General features: G+C 42.3%; 1 protein-coding gene across 3 annotated transcripts in view; it reads right to left on the minus strand.

Annotated features, from left to right (window-relative positions):
• The window catches only part of LOC147305553 (uncharacterized), a 30,483-nt gene extending 14,498 nt beyond the window's left edge, over positions 1–15,985 (minus strand). The window contains exons 1-4 of one of the 3 annotated variants that reach the window (XR_015126547.1): positions 15,220–15,985; positions 14,745–15,116; positions 12,530–14,435; positions 9,393–11,872 (exon numbers count right to left, since the gene is read on the minus strand). Coding sequence is in view for 2 of the 3 variants with exons in the window: in XM_086276210.1 (XP_086132336.1) it covers positions 11,832–11,872; positions 14,402–14,435; positions 14,745–15,116; positions 15,220–15,636 (864 nt within the window). In the remaining variant the exon portion in view is untranslated. Of the gene's footprint in view, positions 1–9,392; positions 11,873–12,529; positions 14,436–14,744; positions 15,117–15,219 lie in introns of those variants that run through there. The other 2 variants (XM_086276210.1, XM_086276211.1) reach the window with 2 other exon arrangements.
• Between the last annotated feature and the right edge of the window lie 7,072 nt (positions 15,986–23,057).

Here is a 23,057-nt window from a genome sequence, read left to right on the forward strand (position 1 = left end):
AATTAATTAAAATTGGAATTAATTAATTAAATAAATAGTTATGATATATGTAATTAATTAATTATTGACACATTTAATTAATTATTTATGTATTTCACGTTTTAATTAATTATTGACACATTTAATTAATTAATTATTGACATATTTAATTAATTATTTATGTATTTCACATTTTAATTAATTATTGACACATTTAATTAATTATTGACACATTTAATTAATTATTTAATGATATATTTATTTATGTCATTTTGGCAGTCCTGGCGCCTGGCTCTCATCATGAAATAATTTTATCTGTCAGCCTCACCCATCAAACTCAGGGGGCGGGGTTAACGCTGATCGAGTCAAAACCATTGCTTTGGCCTGGTGGCCATTGTTTCTAGCACACAACCGGCATGTGGAAGCTAACAGAACTGAGCTTTGAAAAACCCTGTTTGTGTGTTACCAAATACCGTTTTAATATTTTTTTAGCCGAGAATGTAGTGGTTTAATCTTCATGTGTCTGGTCGGTTTGTCAAGATACAGCCTCTTTGCAAAAGTGTTTCGATGATTTCGGAGATGTCCCAGTCTCACGGCAAAGCGTGGGATAGACCCGCTCGCCTCGCAAAAAATCCCACCGACAAAGCGCAGGCCCCGGTACACAGCTGTAGTAACCCCCGCTGACTTCTTTTACTGAGGTTATATTTATCGATGTTTTATTTCCTGATGTTCTTATGTGTCCTACGTGTTTCAGTCGCCAATTCTGAATTATAACTAACATTAAAAACATGTTTAAGGAGGAGAGAGAGCAAATAAATCTGTTTAACATCTGATCTTTGGGTTTTTGTTCAGTAATCAGCGTGACCTGTGTATAAACACATAAAAGAGATAACGTTGGTGTTTCCGTCATGTAGTAACTGCTGGCTTTAACTGTACAAAGGTTGTTCGACACTATGAAACACATACAGACTTCATGATGTTCGGCTAATATTTTTATTGTGAATATTAATCATGCTGACCTCGCTCTGTACACCACGCAGCGAGGTCAGCATATCCACGATATCCTCAGCTCCATGAGTTAACACAAAGTTTCCCAGCTGACTATCTAACTGCCAACTATTCCAGAGACGTGAAAATATACAGCATAAAGAAAAGTGTAAGAGACTCAGCAGCAGATTAGAATAACAGTTTGTGGCGTGAATAAGACACGGCGGGACCACGGAGCAACGTTCAGAGTCATCTTTATTTACATCTCACCACACCACAACACCCCCAAACCCCTCAGTCCCCGTGTTTTTAACTAGGCGGGCGTGATTAAGGATGCCGTGCAGGTGCGTCCGCCCTCCCTGCACGGCACCGCAGACCACGCCCCACCACATACCCCCATCGCCCGATTGAGGCCGGGGAGCCATCCGGCCGAACCTACTCCCCCACCGCCAGTGGGAGAGGGAATCAGCCCGGACAGCTGGCACCCCCAGGCCCCGGCCAAGCGACGGGGAGGTGCGAGTTCAGGCGGCCGCCCGCGAATCCAGCGGCGCAGGCAAAGCTGGTTCGGAAGTCGGACATGTGACAGGTGCACCCGGCGCGGCCGGCACAAGCGTGAGCCCCAGCTCACAGGTGGCTGGGCAGAGGTACAGGTCTCTGGTGGTGGTGAGGCCGGTCTGGCGAGCACGGCGATCTCAAGCGTGGCGCCCGCCTCGCTCGCCAGTTCCACTCGAGCAAGCTCCCCTGGCACTGGGACCTCCAGCTCCTTGCGCGGCCCCTCCGTCACCGCTGTCGCTCCCTGCTGGAGCAGCCCATAGCGCGACTCCTCCGTCACTACTGCTCCCTCCGCCGCCACTCCCGGCTCGAGCAGCCCCTCGTGCAGCTCCTCTTTCTCCAACCGGCGCAGACCCTCGCGCACCTCGTCTGCCGCCTCCGGTTGGAGCGGCTCATCCACCACTCCCGGCAGGAGCAGCCCTTCACCTGGCTGTTCCCCCTCCTCCGGCAGGCGCAGATCCCCGCGCGCCTCGTCTGCCACCTCCGGCTGCTGAGGTGCCTCACGCGGCTCCTCCACCGCTTCACTGTCCTCGGGACACACCTGTGGGGGTGGCGCCCAGGCCCAGCACGTATAGTGGCCTCAGCAGGCTATTACTGAAATACACGTGCTATATCATAAACTATGATATAAACAGGGAGGTCCTATTAACATGTTTAGTTTTAAAGGACACCTTCCTGCCTTTAGTCTCATTCATGAGCAGTATTCGTTTTCTTCTAACATCCAGAAGTCTGCACAATGTGTTTCATAGTTTGTAACAAGCCTTTGACAGGTAAACATAACATGACCGAAAAAGCAAAAAAAAAAAAAAAAAAAAAAAAAAGAGAGAGAGAGAGAGAGAGAGAGAGTGTTGACATAAGAGAAAATGCTCTCAATTATGGAGACAGGCAAATGGTTCATTTATGTTTGACGTGTGTTTATTCCTCCCTAAATATCGTCGGTGAAGTTTGCCATGCACGTCAGATTTTCCTGCGCATTTTTATACCTCTGCCAACAGAGAGAGAAAAAAAATCACATTCTAACAGACAGCTGGTGCTTAGAATACAGTTGAATAACTATTAAAAAACAGATGATATTTAGATGATAGTTCAGTCTAACACATGTGCCAGTGAACCATTAAACGTCTGTGAAACTATGCAGTTATGAAACGTAACTTTAACCTCAGCCAAACCGATTTGCTCAGTTGTAAATAAAACAGCGAAGTAAACGTGACCCGACAGACAGAACCTGAGTGAATGAAGTCCAGCGTTTAACCACTGAGAGCTAAAACTCAGCTGAGGTTTGAAAGCTGTGTGCTGGTGATTGGACATCAGCCGCTGATAAAGCTGGCTCGCCTATAAAGTGCTCTGTAAGGAAACAAGCTCCAGCAGCTCTGCGCTCGGGGAAAATACTATATTTACTTATCTTGTGCAGAAAAATGCGCTGACATTGCGTTATATCGAGCACCGGCTGCCCAGTTAAACTGTGACTATCACCAGGTAACTAGGCGTGTTTCTTGAATTAGCAGCAGGTGTTAAACAGCTGACAGATGAGGAGGAGGATGCATGCAGGTAAACTGAGGGTCTGCTGAGCTGATCGCTGGTTTCGTGAGAAAAATGTCAGCTCGTTCTTTATGTTACAGAAGCACAGAGACACAAGACCAGGCGGAAAGAGACGATCGTTCGGTGAAAATGAGAATCTGCGAATGCAACATGTGGAACACGGAGAGTGGAATATGTAAACAAACCGGTTAATGTACCCCCTCAGTGCGCTCTGCATGCTAACTGTTAGCAGAGCTAGTGAAATCTCTGAAAACATCTGAGCACTTTTGCAAACATGTTCTATGTTGACAACCTGACCAGACATACGGCGCGACATTCGCGGCTAAAACACTGTTAAAAGTGTAGCTGGTGACAGAAAAAAGGCCTGTGATTTGATCTGCATTCTGGGATAACTGGCTGCCCCAAGTCTACACAAGCAATCGATTATCTAGGATCGACCTGTTTTGACTTACTTTGCACGGCAACCAATCAAATGTTAGAGAAGCTGCATGGGCAGCGTTAACCCCGCCCCCTGAGTTTGATGGGTGAGGCTGACAGATAAAATTATTTCATGATGAGAGCCAGGCGTCAGGACTGCCAAAATGAAATAAATAAATATATCATTAAATAATTAATTAAATGTGTCAATAATTAATTAAATGTGTCAATAATTAATTAAAATGTGAAACACATAAATAATTAATTAAATGTGTCAATAATTAATTAATTACATGTGTCATAACTATTTATTTAATTAATTAATTCCAATTTTAATTAATTATTGCCACATTTAATTAATTATTTAATGGTGTATTTAATTAATTCATTATGGCAGTCCTGGCGTTCCATAGTATGCCTTTTCTCTTGTTTTATATATATTCCTCCTGTCTGTATGTATCATATGGAGAGCCCTCTTCACACACTAAGGTCAATTATGGAGTTCCACAGGGTTCAGTGCTAGGACCAATTCTGTTTACATTATACATGCTTCCCTTAGGCAGCATCATTAGAGGACATAGCATACATTTACACTGCTATGCAGATGACACCCAGCTCTATTTATCCATTAAGCCAGATGACACACACAGGAATGTTTACAGACATAAAGACCTGGATGGCCGCTAACTTTCTGCTTCTTAATTCAGATCAAACTGAGGTTATTGTACTCGGCCCTGAAAATCTTAGAAATATGATATCTAACCACACTGTAAAAATGTTTGTGAAATTAACAGTAAAATTGTGTAAAATCTTGAGATAAAAAATGTTTAAATAGAAAAACAAAAAAGCAATGTTTAATTTACATCAACATTTTGTAAATAATACATATATACCTGTAAAGTCCTGAACCAAATAAAAATGTTAATTTTACAGTAGGAATATGTTTTAAATATCAAATGTCCTTGTTTATAAAACAGTAAACTGTAAATTCAACACTGAAAAATTGTAATTTAAAAGACAACACATACAACTGAAACAGTAACAAAATAATGTTAAAATGACATAATTTGTTAATTTTCTTTTAAATTCAGAAAGTATCTGTATTACATTTTACAAATTCATTCAAACTCACTTACAATGTTGGTCACATACAGACCACTTTCTAAGTGGGCCAGACCAGTACAATTTCTGTAAAGAAGTTATCAGAGATATCTTTGTATGACAGTACAATTTCAACAGTACAGACAAACTGCTGTAGTAAATAAATGAAATCATTCAGCATAAGTCTTTAGTCTTGAACTGTAGTAAATAAATGTTAAAAATGACCTAAAAGTTATGGCAGCCCACTGGCCAGACTGTCATGTAATTATAAAATAGAAAGGATTTGTTAATTCATAGAAAATGTCCTGTTTTTTTATAGACAGTGAAAAGACAGGAACTTTTCTTTCATTTAGTTGTTATTACTTTGCTGTAGTATGAATGGCTATGGGGGAGGTCTTTTTCAGTGGGAGAAAAATCCAAAACTTGTTAAAATCCAAATTTCCAAAGCTGGCCAGTGGGCCAGTCTGTGCTGGGCTGATTATCTTTCAAATAGACAGCTGGTCATCTCCTCCATGTTAGTCGTTTCTTTAATTTTGCACCATGTTCAATCAATTTTAGCCAGATTTAGTAAAAGTTAAATTAATCATTTGCTCAAATATTTATTTTTTCTTAATTTCCCAAAGTGTGCTAGTATTTAAAACTACACGAGCTCTACCTTGGCAAATCACTGAGCGTGAGAGTTTGTTTCTGTTCTTTGATTGGACTACTTAAATTATTGCGGGAGTAGCAAGCTTGGCGGCTCGTGCCTTTACGCGCTCAGTCTGCGAGCAGAGTGGTGGAGATGTGTATACGTTGAGATATTCAGCTATTTTAGCACAAGCAAAAGTTTTGGTAAGCTAACATTGCATTTTCTGTTATCTTTAAATACATGAGAGTATGTTTTCCAGTAATAGTATTAATGGCGTCTGACCGAGCGATAGGCTAGTCCTATTTTTTCCATGCTGTTTTCAAGCAGTGCTTATTGAAAGGTCATAGGAGGTTAGTAACCTAAAACAAATGTGCTGTCGACAGCTACAATGATTTCGTGCTCTTTTTGCAACAAAACGCTGAAGACGTTGAGGGGTTATGTGCTGCATTGTAGAGTTCACAGGAATGACCCCCATCATTTTTTCAAATGCGTCGGTAGTGAATGCAGGTGTACATTTATGCTTACGCAGCCTTTAAAGCCCGTTTCTATCAGGTTCACAATGTACCTGCACCCCCTATTGCTGGTAGCGCCATTTTTACAGACTTGAAATGTGCCACTACACTGCTCATATGTCCAGAAAACATAGAGAATGTTCTGTTGAAAGCATAAGCGACATGTATAGGGGGACACTTCCTCAGTCTTCTGCTGGATTTGCAGGTGAAGATGCTCCACATAGCTTAAATGAGGCAACAACAAATGAAGGCACTGAACTGCCACAGAATTTCAGTGAGGCCTTCCTTAGGAATGTGTGTTTGTTTTACCTAAAACTGCAAGGACAGCTGCTCCTTCCAGCTTCAACAATACAGACAATTGTTGAAGAGATGCAAAACGTGCATGGGTTGGGCCAGCATTATGCTTTAGGTAAATTGCATTCACTTTTAAAAAATGACTTGTGCCTAACAGATGACACTATTGTTAAAATCTGTGATTGTATTAAGGAGTCAGATCTGTTTTCTACCTGTCATAAGGGCCATAATAGATATAGAAACCCTTTGGCAAACAACCCCACTATGGGGCTGGCTGTCACAAAGTGTCATTGATGGTTAATTACTTTTTATTACAATTAACTGCAGCAGCAAGTCAGGCTTACAGTTTTTGTATTTGGTAATGTTTTACACAGAAGACTCTTCTCACACAACTCCAACACCACAGGAAGACAAATGTTTCCTGTTTTTCATACCAACTATCACAGTGTCTGGTTACCCTTGTGATGTGTTTATGGGTGTTTTTTACGCTGCAAATCTTTCCAGGTCTGGCTGACTCATTGCATTTTTGGTTTTTAAATTAATCCAGCCACTAAATTGTATTTAAAAATACATGGATGCATGGAACAGAGCCATGTTTACCACTGCAGCATCCTCTGTTATTTTGTCAGCAGTGTGTAAACATCTGGGAACCAAGGACACCGGTTACTGGACCATTGGGAGAGGAGTATTGTCCCATTGTTTTCTGACTGTTTGCCATTTTGCCTCAGTCCATTTTATGAGGTTTTGCAAAGAAACAATGTTGGTGTTTCTGAATTAAGCTCACATAGAATAGAATCATCCTTCAATTGTCCTACAAGGGGAAAATTTTGTTGTAACAGCAGCAAAAAGACACATATACAAACAGAACAGGAAACAGGACATGGAACAGAAGCACACACATTTTTTATATATTTACATCATGGACAATAGTTACCAAAACAACTGTACAGTTATTAAAATGAAGGTACAGATAAGTGGATAACCCAGGTTGTAGTGTGCAAACAGAGCAGGATACTGAAAGATGTTTCAATGGTAAGACTATTTAGAATAACTTGAAATATACAGATTGTGTATTGTACCGGACATCCTTTCTGCAGGCTTAAACCTGCATTTTTAGATGTATTTAGTGCAGTGTGGCTTGAAGGTCTGAAGCTCATTGGCATTCAGTGTTGATTTTTGGCCTTATGTCTGTGCGCATTGATTTCTCCTGATTTTCAGAATCTTTTGAAAACATTTCACTGTAGAAAATGAATTAGACAATACGATTTGTAGACAGGGTTTTTTGCAGATTGGTGAATCTGCTCATCTCTACATCTGACAATTTCTAAAGCCGATGAAACTCTCTTTAAACCTAGTCGTGTTTAAAAAAAACCCAAAAAAACCCACAACACAACAGCATGTAGCTTCATACTTGATGCGTTTAGTTGAATACTGACTGGCTAATCAGTGACATAAAGGGAGAGAAGAGAAAGCTTTAAACATCAAAGATTTAAACCTACATCACCCATCATCAGTGCAGCGGCCATTTGTCACTGTTTCAACACTAGAAATACAAATGAAAAACTAATGAAACCATTTAGCAAATTTAAGCCATTCCTGTTATTAAAGCGCTGACTTCTTCAGCAGTGTTGAGCAAGTTACTTTGAAAAAGTAATTATAGTTACTAGTTATTTTTTCAAAAAAGGTAACCGAGTTAGTAACTGAGTTACAAGATTCTAAAAGAAATTAAATACTTGAAAAGTAACTATTGCGTTACTTTCAAAAAAATATTTAACCCTCTGGGGTCCAGGATATAACTGGCCATTTTTTAAACTAATTTTGACGTTTCCTCTACATTTCACCTTTAAAAACTGTTTATTTGCCTTGTTTGGTATCATTCTGTTCAGCACAACCTCACGTCTCTGAAATTACAGTTATGTTTTCAATTTGACAGACTGTATTAACACAATTGGTCTAAAAATCTGACAGAAAACATAAAATCAGAGTAGAAAAAAAAAATTTTTTTATTTACTGTAACAACCACAAATGTGTTTATTGAATCATATTTCATAACTTTAAATGCAAATATAAATTGTAAAATCATATGCACAAGTTTTGCAAACAACAAAGTTATTTGCATCCATTTACCTTTTACTGTGAATTTAAAAAAGGACCCAAGATGCAGATATGCAGTGAAGTGAGAGAGCTTTATTGACACAGAACCCGAGTGATAACAAACAAAAGGGGAGTGTGGCAAAAAACACAACTTAAATAAACTACACTGGGAAAACTAAAACCTAAACAACAAACCTAAACGAGAGAAAGCAACTTGCAGGGAGATTCACAGACAAGAAAACACCAAATAACACAGACAAACCAGCAACAGGCAGAAGAACACACAGGAGAACACACAGGGCACAATTTAGTTTTTACAGAATAAAATGTGAACAGGCAGGACTGACGCCTCAGTGTGTAGCTGTCCATACCGCAACGTTACAAAAGCACAACCACTGTCCACACCTCACCTCACAGTAAATGATCATTTCCATTTTAAGCATTTCCAAATAATCATTTTCCATACTGCCAGTATAAATATACACAGTATACTGCATCACTACAATATACATGTTTTACACACTCCTTTTGTTGTTGACATTTACAGGCTGTGTGCAAAAGGCCACACTCTTCCAATTCATGCCAACTAATATTTTTACGTCCAGTAGGTGTCCTACTAGAGCAAATGAAGCTTCAAGAAGCTTTGCGCTGGGGTGAACCAACTGGATGAAAAGCTTCAGTGCTTCATGAAGCTTCATCTGCCCATCACTACACAAAACCCAAGTGATAACAAAAAAAAAAAAGGGGAGTGTGGCAAAAAACACAACTTAAACTAAAACCTAAACAACAAACCTGAACACGAGAGAAAGCAACTTGCAGGGAGAATTCACGGGATGACGGCAGGAGAGTCACAGACAAGAAAACACCAAATAACACAGACAAAGCAGCAACAGGCAGGAGAACACACAGGGCTTAAATACACACAGCAGTAATCAGGGGATGGGAGACAGGAGGGACGCACACCTGGGTGAAATCACAACTGACGAGGCACGGGAAACGTAAACTGAACACACTCACATGAGACAAGGACCTTCAGAATAAAACAGGAAACTAACAGACACAGAGAACCAGACAAGACACTGCACTAAACAGACAGACTCACAAGCAGACACAGTGACACCATGGACAGACAGAGGGAACACAGAGAAGTGGGAGCAGGCAGGCACAAAACAAACCCCTAACGAATGGCAAACCGAACCCAAAGACATAACAGAATAAACAAGAACAAAGAATAATATAAAGAAACACAAAACACTGAGCCGTCAGACTCAAGACCATGACATTTACCCTTTATAACCATTTCAAACTATTTACAGAACAATCAGCTGTTCTGCATTCAATAAGATGCCATACAAATTATTTGTGCCACTCCCAAAATTTCTGTCCACTATAAAGGAGAAGATCACAGCCTGATACCTGCAGGTCTGACAGCAGCAGGTGTATCACTCTGGTTTCCCAGTTTCGCTGTGCAAGAAACTGCACAATGCTGTAAGTCTCTAAGTGTAAGTCTAAGTTGTTTCCTGCCACCTGTAGGGGTACACACATGTGGGTTGTATTTGAGGGAAGGAACAAAGAACTGATATTAATAAATGACTTTCTGTACTTTTGTCATTGGTTGTTTTCAGGCTGAGCGTATCGTTTCTTTTCACTCACTGTAATAAACAATAATGATTCATGAATGGGGATGTCGGGAATTTCGTTCAGCAGTTTAGCAAATTATACATAGTCTGTTATTTTAATCTATTTATCTATTTATCTTTATTTATATGTCATTAAGCATGTTCATGTGAAAGCTGATTGGTCAATAGGCTCCAGAGAATATGAAGCATGTAAGAAACATTTCTTTAGATTTATCAAACACAGTCTGACAAAGATTATAAAGACAGATTGCATCACTCAGCTAACTTGCAAATATTTCAGTGATTAAAACTCCTAATGTCTCATCCTATGAATCTTAGCCAGATGATAATGCAGAGGTCAGCTGCAGCCAATGCGGGTGAGGGAACTCGCCCAGCACTAACTACCTAGAAATTGTCCATGTGTCCCCCGTGTTAAGATGATAAGATGACCACACCTGAGTAGCCTTGCAGGTCAAATCCTATACTGTCCCAATCAGTCATGGGACTTTAGAGGCCTGAACAGCAAGTCTTGAGGGAAGGTGATCAGATGTTGTAATATAAAGCATTGGAGCAATTTGCACTGATAAAGAGTTTTACTCTTTCACAAAGACTTTAAAAGTGAATATCCACAATTACAGGTTTTAGCTGCAGGAAATTTTAATAAAGCAATTTAGTGAGAGCAAAACAAAAGCAAAATCAAATAGTAAAAATCATAAAACATGAATGAAAACATCTGAATTACACTTATCTAATTAACCTACTCTGAGCTAATGCTAATGCTGACCCTTACGTCCCCCTCTGCCACTGAATGTCACATCTTCAGAGATGGAATCCAGCTTCACCCTTCGGGACATCCAGTCACATTACAAACATCTAATCATTCATTAGATCCATCATTCCAGCCACACTGTATCATCGTATCTCTATCTAGCTGACGTAGAAGATTTAACACCAAGTTTAAACTTTAAAATCAGGTCATCATTTTTCCTTTGTCATTCATAACAGAATTCACATCACATATAAATATTCGGTCATCACTTCATGTTTCACTAAGGCTACGTCCACACGTACCCGGGTATTTTTGAAAACGCAGATTTTTCTATGTGTTTGCACCTTTAGTCCACACGTAAACGGCGTTTTTGGTCACTGAAAATGGAGATTTTTAAAAACTCCGGCCAGGGTGGATATTTTTGAAAACTCCGTTTTTGCATTTACGTGTGGACGAGAAAAACGCAGAAAACGCAGCGTCAAAGGTGTGCGCCTATTTTGACGTCACACTGTGCGCCACGTTATTGTTTCGGTGAAATGAATTTCTACAATACTGTTACTGTTAATTGTACTCTCTGCAGTGTTTAAATGCTTACATACACACACAGTTACTGTCCGTCCACACATACCACTCGGTTCTGCTTCTATGCCCCAGCTTTGTTTACTTTTTCCCACCGAGGCTTCTAGACTTCTGATTGGCCAACATTTCTGCACGGTTAGGAATCTAGCGCCACCTGCTGCTTTGGCATGTTCATAGCAGCGTTTTCCTTCATTTCTGCGTTTACGTGTGGACGGGATTATTTTTTAAAACGAAAACGGAAAATCTCCGTTTTCAAAAATACCCGTGTACGTGTGGACGTAGCCTTAGTTCATGTAATTCTATTTAGCACATTTTCACATGAACATTCATTGTAACATAATCCCTTTTTAATTCAAATACTGAGGATTGCATCCTTTTTAAAACTCTGTTATTCACTGTTTATTTCATACAACTTTTTTATTAAATCGATTTAAAAGTCGGGCATTCATTGAGATCAGTGGATCTAGCCACTAACACACACACACACACACACACACACAACAATGACATTAGAACAGTCATTTTTACTACTCAAACAACTTTTCTCATTAATATGTCGATCAAACTTAGATTTTAGGGAAAAGGGGAAAAGTTCTGTTTTAGCACTCTGATTATTTTTAATCACATTAGGCTGAACATTAAGACTTTTTATCCCCTCTCAGCTGTGACGACAAGGAGCGCCCACTCTGTCAAGGTGTATAACTTGTCTGTGGTCGCTTGCGTTGTTTCTGGAGCTGCGTCACTGTGTCAACTGTGTTCTTTCAGGCGGATTCGTTAAATAACGGCATGGTGTCTGTGTTTTCTACAGGGTGGAAAATATTTTTGTCAGAAACCAAAGAATTGTGTCTGTACAGAGCAAAATGATTACATTTAAAACTGTAGTGAAAACTAAAATGAACTGTTTAACTGAATGAAAATAAACAAGTCTTGAAAAATGAAAATCCAAGCAATGAACATAAAACAAAGATATACTGGAAATGGTTTGACTGTTTAACTTGAGCCTGAGGAGTCATTTACTGAGCTGTCTACAGGACAGTGGGTGTTTTGTGATCTTCTAAAATTCTGAATTCTGAACCCTGTTACAGGAAGCATGCTGAGTTAAGTACATGGATGACTAGAAGAGGAAAAGATTCATGAGAGGAGCTCTGATAACATGATTCACCATGGCAACATGTAAAAAAGAACTAAACCTACCAACGGGCTGTAACACCTCATTTTTTGTAGAACAATTCATTATTTCTGTCATTACTGGAATAAAATGCTTCCCCGTTTTAAATATTTATAATTTGATTTCATTTCTGCCTCACTCATATATGATGGTCGTCTTACAACATCTCTGCTATAGAGATGTTTTACTGAGTTACTGTTAATGGTCCAGACTTCAACTGTACTAACTATTTCAGGTTTAGCTGAATCAGAATCAGAATCACTATACTTTATTAATCCCTAAGGAAATTACCTGTCCACAGAGTCACAGAGTTAAAAGGATGGAGACCACAGGGGCGATCGTGGCCCAAGAGTTGGCAGTTCATCTTGTAATCGGAAGGTTGCCGGTTCGAGCCCCGGCTCAGACAGTCTCGGTCATTGTGTCCTTGGGCAAGACACTTCACCTACTGCCTACTGGTGATGGCCAGAGGGGCCGATGGCGTGATACATACACAGGATGGTGATGAGTCTGCATACCGGCAGGAAGTTGAGCGGCTGGTACTCTGGTGCAGTCAGCACAGTCTGGAGCTGAACACTCTTAAGACTGTAGAGATGACAGTGGACTTCAGGAGACATCCCTCAACTCTGCTCCCCCTCACCATATCAGACAGCCCTGTGTCGACTGTGAAGATCTTCAAGTTCCTGGGTACAACCATCTCCCAGGACCTGAAGTGGGAGACCAACATCAACTCCATCCTCAAAAAGACCCAGCAGAGGATGTACTTCCTGAGACAACTGGGGAAGTACAGTCTTCCACAGGAGCTGCTGATCCAGTTCTACACTGCGGTCATTGAGTCTGTCCTGTGCTCCTCCATCACAGTCTGGTATGGAGCAGCCACTAAACAGGACAGGAGCAGACTGCAGCGGACTGTACGGGCAGCAGAAAGGATCATCGGCACCCCCCTGCCCTCCATCCAGGATCTGTACCTCTCAAGAACCAGGAAACGGGCAGGGAAAATCATCGCAGACCCCTCACACCCTGCACACAGACTTTTTGATCTGCTGCCCTCTGGCAGACGGTACAGAAGCCTGCAGACCAGGACCCCCCGACACAGGAACAGTTTCTTTCCCCTCGCCATCTCCCTTCTTAACAGTTGACCTGACACACTGCTCCCACTGCCAGACTGCAGCTGCACCTTATGTACATTCTGTAGTATTCATTCCACCTCATTCATTTCTGTATTTTATGTATATAAGTTTAGATTCGTTATTTATAGTTGGTTTACACAGGTGTGTGTGTGTGTGTGTGTGTGTGTGTGTGTGTGTGTGTGTGTGTGTGTGTGTGTGTGTGTGTGTGTGTGTGTGATTTACATTGCTGTGCTTGAGAGCCTCCATCTACCGGAACCAAATTCCTTGTATGTGTCTGCACATATACTTGGCCAATAAACACGATTCTGATTCTGATTCTGATTCTGATATGGCCTCGCTTCTGTCGTTTCTTCCCCAGGGCAGCTGTGGCTACAACTGTAGCTTGCATTCACCAGTGTGTAAATGAATAGTGGAATTGTAAATGCAATCCATCATTATTATAAGATAAGACAGATCTTTTTTGGTTTTTATTGGTATCTCTCCCGATTGCAGCTGTAGGTTTTTACATTCAACATTCTTTGGATAGGAAAAAGGGGAAATAAGAGGACTGGGAGGTTCTGAAAAGTAACTTGCTTAATTTGCTACACTCTGAGCTTTGATAGTAACTTTATTATTGAGGAAATAAAACTGTTATTCTGGCAGTTCTGGTGCAGCAGGAGGGTAGGAGTCAAATAACATGCATGAATATTTTATACAGTAACACATTGTGGCCAATCTCTAAAGTGATTAAAATGAACTCCAACCATCACCAGCGCAATATTAAAAGCCTCATTATGAGCTATGAGATATAAGATATTTCAACCCTCTGCTCGCTTGGTAGATGCATAAGAAGTGTTGCATGGAGCTGGGTCAAAGCAAGCCCTGAACCCTTAATGTGAGAGTTTCAGTGAAAACAGGAACAGCAGAGACCTCTAGTGGTCACTGGGAAGATCATCATCATCAAATCAGTGAAGGTTTTTAGTATATTGCAGTGAAAGCGACTTTAGTTGATCTTATGAGAGCTGCGTGGTGAATTAAGGAGTGTTGGTGTGTTTACCTTGTGCAACTTCATCAAGTTCATAGTTTTGAGCCTGCAAAAGAGTTTTACGAATTAGTAAAAACGCTATGTCAAATTATATGTGTAGATCCATCTGTTCAAATAAGGAACGGCTTAAGACATTTATCTTGTTTCTGCACACAAATGTATTTTAGGGTTTATAGTTAACTTTTGACTAAACTACAACATCATATGTTAAAGTTATTAATAGTGAGCTGCAGTCATATGATGGTGACCTGGGTGCCTGTGCAGATCAGAACGCAAGAAAAAATAGTTCCGCCATTTTAGACTGACAGAGTCTGGCAGCTGTAACATCTGGTATGTAAATAACAGAGCCTTTTACCTGCTGATGTGCTGCTGCTTGATGATGCTGTCCCCCTCTGCTGGAGCTCCCCTCACTGATCCAGTTGATCTGCTGGTTGGTTGCTTCTGGTTTTTGATGTTTTGCATTACTGATCATTTGTTGAGCAACATTAAAACAGCCGTCCCAGTCTTTCCTTTTTATGTTGCTCGTGATTTCTTTAGTCAGAGTTTCATTTGCTTCTTTCCTCAAAAGCTCCTCCAGAACTTTTTTCTCTTCTTCCAAAATCAGTTTGTAGTAAAAAGTTTTCTTGTTGCACCAACTGTATTTTTCTTCAAACCATTTTCTCCACCCACTCCAAGTCATGAAGAAAGCGACAACAGTCATGCCCAGGAGCAGAGAGTAAGCAGAAAGCTGAAAAAGAAGCAACAAACATGCAAAATATAACAGCATTAATGTGTGTTTGCTGTAATTTCATTAAAAAAGCAGAATGAGCATAGAGCAAGAAAGTCCTCACCCTTGACTTGATTTCCACTTCAGCTTTTCGAGCTTCTTGTTCGGTTGTGAGGTTCTCAGATTTGCAGAACAGCTTACTCGTGTTTTCATCAATGTTACAACAACCATACCAGTCCGTTAAAACCAACAATGCTACAATCCACAGCAGGCTGATTAGAAACGCTCTGATAACGCGCTTGAGTACAAGGCATAAAAACGTGGATGGATGTTTCGCGGTGCTCCGAAATGTCTGGTCTATCAGGAGCACCAGGAAAAATACTAAAAAAAAAGGCACGACGACGATTTCATTACATTCAAAAGTGCTGCAAGCGCACGTCGCGGTCTGCAGAAGAACAGTGGCAATGAATATCCCGATGACTGTCGCGACGGTGCCGATTTTTCCAGGACCAACTGCAGAAAGCAGGAGGTTTTTCCACATCTTGAGCAGTTAGGTGCCTGCTGGGGCTTCAGCTTCTGTCCTGTAAAATTACACCAGGTATCACAGTCTCTTTGAAATTCAGCTTAATATCTCAGTCCAATTGCAGCCATGAAATGAGCCCTCTGTTCGGTGGCAGGATGCAAACGCAACGTGACGTTATGAGTTTTAACTGCACTCACTTCAGAAGAATTAAAAGTTTCGTGTCAACGAAAGTCACTCTTGTTCTATTTCACTTAATACTGTGAGGAGATGGCGTGTCACCGCAGACTTTTTTTTTAATTAAAAAAATAAAAACGAAATGTCCAAAGCACTCAAACAGCGAGCGGGTACAGATCAAGCTGAGGTGTAAGGTGACAAAATGTGTGATTATGTGGGCGTATTCACCTTGTGTGACTGACTGTAGGCACAAAATCTGTTTCCCGTTTTTCGTACCAGCTATCACAATCTCCGGTTACCTGTTTGTTGTGTTCATAGTTTTCGTTACTCCTTAGCAATGCAATAGGCCTGGTTGACCTTTTACATTGTTGGTTTTGAAATCAATCCATGTCTTTTATACCATAAAGTTAAATTTAAGAGAGGAAAAATTAAAGTAGACTGTCTCCCTGCAAATGCTTTTCACAGAGGATAGAGGGTCCTGATTACCAGCGATTATGGGTATTCTGATAATATTCAACTGTCATAACACTGTGAGTTTCCTCCTCTCTCTAACTTTCCATTACTCTTTAGGCCTCGTATCATTTTTAATTTCTTTTACTTGCAGCTTGACAATTCAAGTTAAAATGGAAAAGGTCTTATATAAAAGAAAGGGACAACAATCGAAAACATGATAAGTTTAGTTGTTCATTCCTCTTTCATTTGCTGCAGTCTCAGTAAATCATGAATGCATGCATTTTTTGGGGATAATAAAAGTCCAGTTCCCTAACATTCAAACACAACATGATGCCATGAGGTGTTTTCAACAGCACTCACTTCAGGATCATTTGGACTGTCATGCAAAAAGCATTTCAAGCTTTTTGTTTAACAAGACATTTAATAAAGTTTTATAATCCTATAAATTCAATCAGTGCAACCAAGGTGCGTTGGCTTTAGGTACAGCCATTCAAACTGCAACTAATGCATTCAAATACAGTAGTTTGGCCATAGATCTCATTATTTATTCATGACCCTAACCCCCTTTTTATGTACTTCAGGCATGTATTGACAGGTGTCCTTCTCCTGTAGATAAAACAGAAAGCTTAATGACTTACTTTAACTTGCATCAGTCTCACTCGAATCCCCACGGTTTAAATATCAGAGCACAGAGGGACAATGAGAACCTGTATGAGCTCAGAAACCCCAACAGTAAAGATTGAGCCACAGTGGATATTAGAGTGTTATTGTGTTGAGCTATTTCTAGACAACATGTTTCATGCAAGTTTCTGTAATTGTATAGAGAAAATAATTGACCAGAGCAATATAGAGTGCATATTTCAAAGAAGCTGCAACAGTAGAATACTAATACATTTCCTTAAGTGAAGCGCAGGAGAGAGATGGTGCCAAGATAAACTAACAGGATGTGATGCACAAATTTGTATAAATATGTGAGACAGGAAACATTTGGCGTGAGAACCTTGAACATAAACCACAAGTCTTCCGTTTTTGCACATTGATTTTCTCTTTTTTCTTGTTATTGCCAGTTATTGGCAGCATGTGTTTTTGCAGCTTGAATTCAGCTGTTGTTCCAGGTTACAAATTATATCAATGAAATAATTAGGCTAGAAACTAAAAAGTAATTTATTAGTCGCAAATTTTCTGTCAATGCAAAAAAAAAAGTGCATGCAGGAAAAGGAACATATGTGTTCAGTGTAGGAAATCCACAGTTACTAAAAACACAAACCATAAAACGGACTACTTTCAGCCACTCCCGATGGTGAGCTCCAGTGACTGTTTTTTGCACTCACCATCTGATTACTCACTTGAAACGCACTACAGACCCACTTCTGATTCATGGGGAGTCTCCCTCCTAGACGAGGACGTGGACTGGGAAGAGTTTTTCTGCTCTTCTCCAAAGACTGTAAATAGTGATGGCAGAAAAACCAGAACAACCTCCAATAAACCTGCCAGTAACACACACACCGCCACTATTTCCACACCCATTATTCAGCCATTTCCCACCAGCACGGGGGCCCAGCCTACGCCCACACCAGTGCCAGCCCCCAGGAGGAGGGCAGCTGTGACCCGGTCTACCGCCACACCTGCTTCTGTTTCTCAGGTGGGGGTGACTGGTGTCCAGCCACCTTCCGTGCCCGTCCCAGCGCCCAGGCTGAGGGCAACCAGAACCCAGCTTGACCCCCTGGAGGCTTGGAAGAGCTAACCGGTCCACCTGCTACTTCACCTCTTCATCCACCTCCTGATCCAGCTTTTCATGCCCTCGCACTATCACTGGTTAGGCTAGCTGAGGTGTCCTCTGCTCAGGCCCCAGCTTTATTAGCCCAGGCTGCACTGTTGTCCCCTTCACTAGCTCACTCTTTAGCTCAGCCATTAGCCTCACCGACCTCTGTTTATCCATTAGTCTCCTCAGTCCAGTCAGTTCCCTCACCTGCTGTTCAGCTTTCACTCCTGTCAGTTCACTCACCTGCTGTCCAGTCTCCTGCTGCCCTCCAGTCAGTTCAGTCACCTGTAGCTCAGTCTCCACCTGTCCTCCAGTCACCTGTAGCTCAGTCTCCACCTGTCCTCCAGCCACCTGTAGCTCAGTCTCCACCTGTCCTTCAGTCTCCTGTAGCTCAGTCCCCTGTCCAGTCAGTCCAGTCTGCTCCTGTCCAGTCTGCTCCTGTCCCCCGGTCGCCCGTCCTCCAGCCAGTCCAGTCTGCCGCCCAGTGCCCTGTAGTCCAGTCGCCTCCTGTTTCCCAGTCGCCTGTCCACCATCCCGTTCAGTTCCCGGACCTGCAGCCACAGCACCCAGAGCCAGCTGTGAGCTCTCCTGCTCCTCAGCCAGGGGTTTCCGCACCCGCTGGCCCGGCCGCTCCTCAGCCAGGGGTCTCCGCACCCGCTGGCCCGGCCGCTCCTCAGCCAGGGGTTTCCGCACCCGCTGGCCCGGCCGCTCCTCAGCCAGAGGCTTCCGCGCCTACTGGCCCTGCCTGTCTCCAGCCAGAGGCTTCCGCGCCTACTGGCCCTGCCTGTCTCCAGCCAGAAGCCTCAGCTGCACCCACGCCCGGCCCGGCCTCTGCCTCAGCTGCACCCACGCCCGGCCCGGCCTCTGCCTCTGCTTCTGCTCCGCCTGGTCCGGCTCCAGCCTCAGAGCCTTCGTCCTCGCCTGGCCCAGCCTTTTTGGCTTTTGTTTCGCCTGCTGCAGCTCCGGCCTGTGCTTCGCCTGGTCCGGCCCCGCCGTCGCCTGATCCTGCCTCGTCTGGTCCTGTGCCCACCGGGCCATGGCCAGCACGCCTAACACTGGAGAACCGCCGCTGCCTTCCGCACGGCCGGCCCCCGGATCGCCTTTGCCTGAGTGGCCGCCGTTGCCTTCCGCACGGCTGGCCCCCGGATCGCCTCTGCCTGAGTGGCCGCCGTTGCCTTCCGCACGGCCGGCCCCCGGACCGCCTCTGCCTGAGTGGCCGCCGTTGCCTTCCGCACGGCCGGCCTCCCGAACTGTGTCCACGTCGCCGCCGTTGCCTTCCACATGGTCGGCCCCCAGACCAGCGCTGTCATCGTCGCCGTTGCCTTCCGCACGGTCGGCCTCCCGAACTGTGTCCACGTCGCTGCCGTTGCCTTCCGCACGGTCGGCCCCCTGAACTGTCTCGTCTCGGCCGCGGACCACGTGGCCGCCCACCGGAACAGTCTCACCTCGACCGCCGCAGCCGCCCACCGGACCGGCTTAGTGGTCGCGGCTGCCTTCCACGTGGCCGCCCGCCTGGACTGTCTCTGTGTGGACTCCGTCCCTCCGTCCTGGGCCCCCTCCGCCCGCCCTGTTCTGGTTTTTTTTCTTTTGGCCGTCGGGTGCCGGCCTTTGGAGGGGGGGGGGGGGGGGGTACTGTCAGGGTTCCTGGGTCGTTGACCCAGTGATTTCAGTTTGTTCATGTTCAGTTTAGTTCGCCACATTAATGTCCTCACTTCCTGTTTTTTCCCCGTGTCAGCTTGTCTCCCGCGTCATTAGTCAGATTATGTTCAGCCCTGTACTCACCTGTTTCCAATCATTGTCATCATTCAACCTGTGTATTTAAGTTCCTCGGTTTCACCAGTTCTCTGTCGTGTCACTGATGATGTTGATGTTCATGTGATGTCCTTCCCGTGCGTTTCCTCAGTTCAGTCAGCCATTCAGTTGTCCAGCCAGTCAGTGTCCGTTTACCTTCTGTTCATCCACTCCTTATAATAAATCCTCACCAGTCTTCACCCACCTGCGAGTCCTGCGTTTGGGTTCCTTCTTCCTCTCGTCCACGACACAACTCCTGACAGTTTCACTGTGCGCCTCTTCATTTATTAGGTTTATCATGTATAGGCTCAAATTGTGGTCATAAATATTTTGTACTTGTAAATCAGGATTTGTATGTGTAAAAAAGATTTGTGTGTGGGCAAAAAAATCATAATGATGTTTAAAAGATGCCAAAGCGCAACTGCAGGTTTTCAGATGAACTGCAAAAGAAATTTCCCTCGTACCGACCCAGTACTGGTAGCTTTTCTCATACAGATGACGCCTTATTTCTGTACCATTATTTAATTCCAAAGGGTTTTTTTTGTTTTTTGTTTTGCCCTTGTTGACATGTTAAAGCCTATATGACATTTTTATTTCACCGTTCATTAACCGCACAGAGAAGGCATCGTTTAAATATGTTCAAATATTCTCTAAGCAAACAGTATTATTAAAGTTCTTCATGACTGGGCCAAGTGTCCTCTTTTTTGGAAATCAAAATATGGTCACCCAGCATAGTGTGACTCATAGCAGTGGTCCCGGATCAACCCTGATTTTGAGTCAAAGTAATGCTAAAGTAATAATGGTTTATCTGACCACTGGTATACCACAACTGTATCCTTTCAACAGCTTATGAGCCTTATGTGATATTTACATAGAAATCTTTCAGCTTCAAACTGTATTACCCTTCAAGGACCTGCAGTTCAAAAAAGTGCCCCTCTGACAGCCAAACCCATCTGTTCTATGACTGGATTGTTCAATTTGTGATTGACATGACACTGACCAATCAGCTGAAAGGAAGAAAAATAGGGTCAAAATTCGAACTTGTAAGTTGAAACTTGAGTGCAGAGTTTCACACAGATTTTACACTAGGAGTAGGTATGGGTGCATAGGTCGGCTGTGTTCTGGCACGCCTCACCTCAGGGACCGGCATAGGTGCCGGGACAGACTGGACACCAGTCACTCCCCCCGCCCCCCCGAGGAGTAGCTACAGGTGCAGGAGTGAGCTGGTACATGGCCGCGGTCAACCTGGGAGCCGTGACAGGCACCAGCAACTGCTGGGCCCACCTGAGGAGCCTGTACGGGTGAAGGGACTGGCAAACCCTCAAACGGCCTGAAAACCCGAGCAGGGACCAACCGGGCCCTAGCCCCCCTCACCCCAGAAACTGATGGGACGGGGCAGATGAGAGGGAGCGAGGGAACACAAGAGAAAAAGAGAGACACGACGGGCTGAGGAAACACAGATACACATGAAGGAGGGAAACACAAGGAGAGGAACAAGCCACAAGTGGAAATACAAAACAATTAAAATCTACACAGAAAAAACCTAGGCACTACACAATCAACTTAAGACTTCCAAAGAGGTCTTAAACACGAAACATAATACAAAATGACAAAAAAAAACAGAAAACTCAAACCGGAAAACTCAAATGACCCAGGATCATGACACATTGAGCTAGTCTAAGTCATTCCTTTTATTAAAGCACTAGTATTACCTTTGTTACACCCATGACATGTTACTAGGAAAAAGAAAAAATCTTTTTTCAATGTAGATGAAGGAAGACAAATGGTTATTTTACATCAATTTATTTATTTATTGAGAGCCATACAATATCTTCTCACTTCTTAATCTGAACAAGAGGTCAAGAACAATAGTCATCAAAATATTCACAAGAAAGATTATTTGGCAGCGTGGTTCTTGTTTTTAAGATAATTATTCTGCCTGCACAACAACACCTACTCGTGTTTTTAAGTTTATGACGTGTGGTGACATCACAGTGATCTTCGTAGATGATTGTTTTCCCAGAAAACAACGTGGTTAAGAGATGATGTTATCTCATGAATCTAAATGTGGCTTAAATATTTTCAACATTTGCGCAATGGTGAGTGGATTTTAGAAATGCAGGTGAGAAAAAGATCAAGATAGTGTAAAGATTAATTGACAGGACATGATGATTTCCTGGCTTTAAATATATTATCTCCCCATGCTGGTGCTGCAACTTTTGCGTGTGTGTTCATTTCACACTTTGTAGAGGCAAAGAGTAAAACGAACACTGCAGATCTGTGTGTCTATTACTCGCTTTTCTGCAATATCAGGTTCATACAGGAAACATTTGGCCTAAGAAACTTGAATTCAAACCACAAGTGCTCCTGGTAATCTGTGCACAATTTAAAATATATATATAATAAAAATTATTTATTGCTACCAACAAGTTTATTTTCTGGGCCTCTTTTTTCAGATTAAATAAAAATGTCTTATTCCAGGTGTCACCGGTGTCAGTGAAAGAATTAGTTTCATTTATATGGAAACTACAGTAATTTTTCAGTAAGAGAAATTTGAATTTTTTTCTGACTGGAAAAGCAAAGTGCATGCAGGAAATGGTTTCTATGCTAATGCTGTAATTTGCTTCACGCTCCAGGTTGGTAGGATGGTGAGTCAAATGAAAATAACAAAAAGAAAACTGTTTGTAATATAGTTAAAGCTTTATTTATGTGGAAATGACACACAGACAACATCTGTCATAATTTGCCATGTGGATTTCCATTAATTTTAGCAGGCACAAATGCAGAAGACAGGAATTAAACTTTGTGTTTAGTCTGGACTAACAGCTCAAAGTCCAAAAAACCATAAATGTCTAAAGAACAAAGCCTGTTAATCCAAAGATCTGAAATGATATAGAAATGAAAATTCACAGCAAACACAGTGATGGACATCTTAGAAATACATGGAAGATGAACAAGAAAAGAACAAGAAAATGGGAACAAGAAAAAATAAAGAGAAGGTAAGCCAATTCAATTTATTCATGTAATGAAGGAGGAGGAAACAGATGGGGATCACAGATGAAGACAATTAACATAATGAGACAGGGACACATTAAACAGCTACCAATATAAAACAGGAAGTAAAACAAAACTAAAGTGACTGAAATTCATTTGACACAGGGGAAGACAGAAGGACTAGACGAGACAATGAATCACTAAAAGATAAGATACAAGACAGAAGGAACAGAATGAAAACACAAAGGGAACTAACTAAGCACAG

Source organism: Aulonocara sp. 'chitande type north' Nkhata Bay, linkage group LG20 (assembly GCF_057382095.1).
Source record: "Aulonocara sp. 'chitande type north' Nkhata Bay isolate Kocher_YH1m ecotype deep benthic linkage group LG20, A_spYH_male_GT1.1, whole genome shotgun sequence".
Lineage (NCBI taxonomy): Eukaryota > Metazoa > Chordata > Actinopteri > Cichliformes > Cichlidae > Aulonocara > Aulonocara sp. 'chitande type north' Nkhata Bay.